Raw genomic sequence first — 6,400 nt, 5'->3', positions numbered from 1 at the left:
AAGGCGAATGGGAGCATATGAATCCTATCACTCTACACAGCAAAGACAGAAGTTTCCCAAAGGAATTTCCCTCCAGCTTTTGTGACTTTCTCAATTCTAAGGACTCCTTATGCCAGAGGAAGGCTTCAAACTTTACTAAGCAGCATGGTAGGATACAAGCCAATGTATCTAAATGAACTGGATATTCATGCTTGTTTGAACTTTGGGAATTGTATAGCACTTAAAAATATCACCAGCTTAACATTATACAAAACAACCATAATCAATAACCTATGTCCCATGGAAAAGTATTTTTCGATTCTTTGCCTTGTTCACCATCCTCTTCATTGCCTCACTGATCTCTTTGTTCCTTAGACTGTAAATAATTGGGTTCAACATGGGGGTGATGACAGTGTACATCAAAGCCAACACTTTGTTACTGTCCTGTGAATGAATGGATTTGGGCTTTAGGTAGACCAAGCTGCCACTCCCATAGTACAAAGTCACCACCAAGAGATGTGAAGAGCAGGTGGAGAAGGCTTTCTGACGGCCTTCCACTGTTGCCATTTTTAAAATGTTGTAAATAATCAGAAGGTAGGACACAACAATGAAGGAAAAGGGTGTCAAAATAACTAGGATTGTTGCTGTAAAGAGCTGCATCTCATATGAAGAAGTGTCAATGCAAGAAAGTTTGATGAGGGGCGGTATATCACAGAAAAAATAGTTGATTTTATCTGATCCACAAAATGGCAGAGTAAAAACCCAAACTGTCTGAAGCAAAGATACCAAATTGCCAAAGAACCATGACAGAACTGTTAGTGAAAGGCAAAATTTCTCGTTCATGATGGTCATGTACATCAGTGGTTTGCATATGGCTACATACCGATCATAGGCCATAGCTGCCAAGAGGAAGCATTCTGAAGCCCCTAGGAAAAGCAGGAAGAACATTTGAGTAGCACAGCCAATATAGGAAATTCTCTTGTCCTCAGACAGGAAATTCACTAGCATTTTGGGGAGGGTAACTGAAGAGTAGCAGATGTCCAAGAAGGAGAGAACCTTGAGAAAGAAATACATTGGTGTGTAAAGAGATGGGTCTACAAGGATCATAATGAAAATTAGCAAATTACCCACCATTATGATTATGTATACCAAGAGAAATACAATGAACAACAACACCTGCAGTTCAAGATGATTGGTTAAACCCAGAAGGACAAATTCAGTCACTCCGGTAAAGTTGGTTGGTTTTGGTGAAATGATTTTCTTCATCTGGAAGAAGCAGATAGCAGAAAAGGGGTAGTTTTTGTTAATAAATTGAATGAAGAAATGATGACAGTTAATTTAGCATTTGTTTTTTTTTTTTAATTTTCTGCAGTCCAGAGACTTTTTGCAACAAAAATATTAAAGGTAAAGTTAGTCCCCTGTGCACCAGTCGTTTCCGATTCTGGGTTGACGTTGCTTTCACAACATTTTCACAGCAAACTTTTTATGGGGTTGTTTGCCATTGCCTTCCCCAGTCATCTACACTTTCCCCCCAGCAAGCTGGGTACTCATTTTACTGACCTTGGAAGGATGGAAGACTGAGTCAACCTTGAGCCGGCTACCTGAACCCAGCTTCCGCTGGGATCGAACTCAGGTCGTGAGCAGAGCTTAGGACTGCAGTACTACAGCTCTACCACTCTGTGCCATGGGGCCCTTTAACAAAAATATTACTTGTGTTTAATCCATTTAAAGTTAATCTCTTCCCTCCCCCCAAAAACCCCCATGTGTAAGCAAAACCCCCTTTTTGTCAGTAAATTTATCAGATATGAAACTAAACACACAAACACAAATACAAATACAGAGAGAGAGAGTTTATAATATCCAAATGCCCAAATGCCCAAGAATACTCTACTCATTACACATTCTTAGGCAACAGGGTACTATGGGTGTAGAACCCACAAAAGCTGGTTCTAAAGCAGCCTTCATACACACCAATATTTCTTTCCCTGGATGCTTTCTAAGTTACCCCTACAGTCCACCTGCTCTGAAGAGCTCACTGCAAAAAAACAGCATTAAGATCTTTTTGGATGAAGTTACACATAATATTTTGAGAATGTGGACACTTAAAACCTCTGAGATTTAGTTAACCTTGATAAGTACAACATTTCTCCATCTAAGAGTAAACTGCCTGATCTTACGTGGCCAATGAAAGCTGCAAAAACAGGCCACTCACAAGCAAGAGTTAGATTGCCAAAAGCTATGCTGAAAAATATGATTTTGTAAAATAACCAAAATAAATTTAAAAAAGATTAATAGTAAATCATCTTCTGATGGGTCAGAATGTTAACATAAGAAGAAAAACCTGCTGGATGACACCAGTGGTCCCTAGTCCAGCATCCTGTTTCACATAGGAGCCTAACCAGTTGCCCTGCAGGATAAACTAAAAGAGAAGGACTTCCCTTGATGATGTCTGTTGACCACTGGTATTTAGAAGTCTGCTTCCTCTTTACTCCCCTTTATTCATCATGGCTAGTAGCCATTGAGAGACCAAGGGTAACTGGATGATGAGGCAATTGTGAGAGTCAGTTTAAAAAACCCCAGAAGAATCAGTTTTTGAGATCCTGAAATCTCAAAGTGTTCATGAGGGAAAGATTTTGAAGGGTGGGAGGTACTTCCAAAATCTCTGTGCCCCTTCGCAGGTGTCCAATTTGTGAATAAATAGCAGTAAAGGCACTAGCTCATTCCCATGCCCCCATTTTGATAATGTTCAATTTCTGGGGGGAAAGGCCACTCACAGAACAGTTAGGGCTCTTCACACATTTAAAAAAATCCCCCACAACTGTAAATTTGTCAAAGGAGGGGACCCTACAAAAAGGGTTTATGTGGACTGAGTAAACTCGAGAATGTTTCAGTACCCAAAGGGGAAAAGAAGTTGGATTTTGGTAGGAAAATTTGAATCCAACAACCTAATTAATGTTTAATTTGGCACAATTCAGCAAATGCTACACATTTATATAGTGACTTCCTAAACACTGGAAAGTTTAATTGCCTTTTGGAATTGATAGAATTTGTACAACTTTTTTACAGTTTGAAATCATACAATGAAAATAGATCCAGTAGTTTTTGTTCACCCTTAGATTACACATAAATGGAATTAGCTTTGACAACATCCAAAACATACTTAAAGGAACATAAGGTTATCAGAAAACAATTGCACTTGCTGCTGGCATGAAACTTTTTTTGTCTGGGAAAAATCTAGCCAAAGTCAAATAATTGAAATTCCTAATGAATTTAAGTGGAGATATTTTTTAAAAATGCTTAACAGTTAATAGAGATAACTGAAATTTAAAAAAAAATATATAGATAACTGAAATATATAAGTGCTTAGCTTTGGTGTGATCCAGAACTAAATGCAATAGCAGGGAAGGTATACTGGCTACATAAGTAGGCAGGATGTTCACAATCTCAGCAAACAGACAGATAGATATAGTTGTACATTAAGAGTCATGGAATTTGTCCTTGTAAAATTATATGCTTTACTTACCATAGAAAAGAAAGCAATTAACCATAGGTGCCTCGATTGCTAATTCTTAAAAAAAAAACAAGCTCTAATATTACCTGGAAATTGAAAAAGCACAACCGATGGCTTCTATGTATTCTGATGTTCAAGGGTAAAAGCAAAAACTGAAAACCGTAGAATTTTTTTTTTATTTCCTCACAACATTTCTGATTGAAAATGGGAATTATAATTCTTCCATTTTACTCTCAGTTCATAAATGCCCCCACTCTAAAGGATGGACAGGCTGATTTGAGAACTCTCTTTCAGAACACTGAAAACTGTCCCCAAGGGATAGAAGCCTAGAGGTTTCTAATGAACGTCATAATGATCTCGGCAGCTATGTTCCATTCCAACCTCAGAGTTTTCTTATTAAAGTTTACTTTTTAAAACTTACAGAATGTAAAAAAAAGTAAGAAATAACATTTTATTTTATCAGATGGTTCATTCACATTCAATTCAAATATTGGTTATTATCTTTAAAACTCTTCAATCCTGGACTCATTAAATATGTTAGTTGGTATCCAACCAGCTGGTGAAAAAGGAAGGAGATCTTCTCTAACCCCTGGAAAGGCTATGCTAAGCATTGTGGGACTCCTATGGAAAAAGCCGTCAGACAGATGAGTTGTAAGAGTTATCAAAGAATTCAGGTTTTCACGGCTGGTAACATCATTAGGGTTTGTAGAATCTTTCAGGATCAAGTGCCGTGTTCTACTGGAGAAAGTTTTCCTTCCAGACGTTTTGTTCTCAGCTGCGGAGAACATCCTCAGTGGCGTTGCAGCCGGAGCAGGCGCTCAGACCTTCTTGGCTGCTGTGCATTGAGTGGGGCCAGGGCTGCTGGAGAGCTGCTATTTGTAGGCTGGAGGGGGTGTGATGAAAGGGCAATTGTTTTGTGGATGTGCCCATTGTTTGGTGGGGCTTCCTGGAAGGGTAGTGATAAGGAAACTGGCTGTTGAATGTGACCATTGTTCTGTGTTAATTGCTGGGAAGGTTGGAAGGGGTTTGAAGATAAGGAAGATGGTTGTTGACTGTGCTGATTGTTCTGTGGAATTTGCTGGTTGATTGTTCCACAGAACAATCAGCACAGTCAACAACCATCTTCCTTATCTTCAAACCCCTTCCAACCTTCCCAGCAATTAACACAGAACAATGGTCACATTCAACAGCCAGTTTCCTTATTACTACCCTTCCAGGAAACCCCACCAAACAATAGGCACATCCACAAAACAATTGCCCTTTCATCACACCCCCTCCAGCCTACAAATAGCAGCTCTCCAGCAGCCCTGGCCCCACTCAATGCACAGCAGCCAAGAAGGTCTGAGCTCCTGCTCCAGCTGCAACGCCACTGAGGATGTTCTCCGCAGCTGAGAACGAAACGTCTGGAAGGAAAACTTTCTCCAGTAGAACACGGCACTTGATCCCGAAAGATTCTACAAACCCTAAAGTTGTAAGAGTGACAGTTGGGGAAGAAGTCTCCTACCTATATTGGTCTTTTCTGACCTGAGAAAGTTTATTCCCAGGTCTGCAGGACAAAAATTAACTGAGTCGCAATGTGATTCAGTGGAGAAGCTGCAGGAGGCAAAGACGCTCCTTCATGTAAGCTTTAATAATTGTACAAATGCAGAAATTTGACAAATGTATAAATGCAGAAGGTTCAGTGGGTCCCATTTCCCTGGCTGGATGAGTGAGAAGAATTCATTTTGTCATCACAACAACTTTGTGAAGTAGATTAGACTGAAAGTAAGTCACTGACCTAAAGAGGTGATTTGAAGTGGTGATTTGAAGACAGGTTTCTCAGGTCCAGTACACAAACTATGACACCAAATTGGTTCTTCATATACATCTTTTACATACTAAAATGATCTGGACTTGTTTAAATGTGAAATGCCGGTCTTGACCATGAATAAACTTCTAGACTCTAGATCTGGACTTGTTGATCATGATGTTGCTGGAGACTGGAGATAAATGGAAAAGGATATGTGTGACTGTTTGGTGTAGTGGTTTGGTGTAGCGCCAGTTTGATGTAGTGGTTAAGTGCGTGGACTCTTTTCTGGGAGAACTGGGTTTGATTCTCCATTCCTCCACTTGCACCTGCTAGCATGACCTTGGGTAAGCCATAGCTCTGGCAGAGGTTGTCCTTTAAAGGGCAGCTGCTGGGAGAGCCCTTTCCAGCCCCACCCACCTCACAGGGTGTCTGTTGTGGGGGAGGAAGGTAAAGGAGATTGTGAGCCGCTCTGAGACTCTTTGGTGCGGAGGGAGGGATATAAATCCAATATCTTCTTCTTCTACTACTGTCACTTACTAATATTACATCAGCTTCTGGTACTATGTGCAAACATGTGCTACTTGGAATAAAAAAAGTGCTTTCTAACTAACTAGGAAAGCATGCAGTTCACTGACCAATAGTAGTGGTTATCACATCTTTGAGGTGAGGGACAAGTGAATCTATTCAGTCTTTCCCTTCTTCTGCACAGCAGATAAATTGACTTTATCAGAGCTATCAGTATCTACCATGTGTGTGTCAGGAAAATTCACTGTATATAGACCATGTGAGTCCAGCTCATATTAACATTGGAAAATCTGTACGTTGGGCTAGATATAGCCAGCTTTTCTTCTGGTAAAAGGAGAGGAAATATACTCTTTGGCCATCCGCAAAGGCTCTGCTGGGAATTGTGGAACCTGCATGGACAAAAGTAATGCAAGCTGTACTACACTTTTCAAGCTCCCACTGGAGGTGGGGTTTCCCCCAGTTTTGAGGACTCCAACCCACCTGCACAGAGCAGGCCGCCAAGGGGATCCTGACCCCCAAAGAGCTCTGTAATGTGCAGTATGCAGAGTGTGATTACATCACCCAGAAGTGATGTTGTCATGCCAGGCATGTCATGT

The 6,400-nt window shown here is 40.4% G+C and overlaps 1 protein-coding gene across 1 annotated transcript; it reads right to left on the bottom strand.

Moving 5' to 3' along the window:
• Positions 1–270: 270 nt before the first annotated feature.
• LOC132583551 (olfactory receptor 10A7-like) lies at positions 271–1,245 on the bottom strand. Its single transcript, XM_060255177.1, has one exon. The coding sequence runs from the start codon at positions 1,243–1,245 to the stop codon at positions 271–273; it is 975 nt and encodes a 324-aa protein (XP_060111160.1).
• Between the last annotated feature and the right edge of the window lie 5,155 nt (positions 1,246–6,400).

The sequence above is a fragment of the Heteronotia binoei genome, chromosome 15 (genome assembly GCF_032191835.1).
Source record: "Heteronotia binoei isolate CCM8104 ecotype False Entrance Well chromosome 15, APGP_CSIRO_Hbin_v1, whole genome shotgun sequence".
NCBI lineage: Eukaryota > Metazoa > Chordata > Lepidosauria > Squamata > Gekkonidae > Heteronotia > Heteronotia binoei.
The sequence above is the reverse complement of the archived record's forward strand: the minus strand, read 5'-3'. Positions and strand labels throughout refer to the sequence as shown.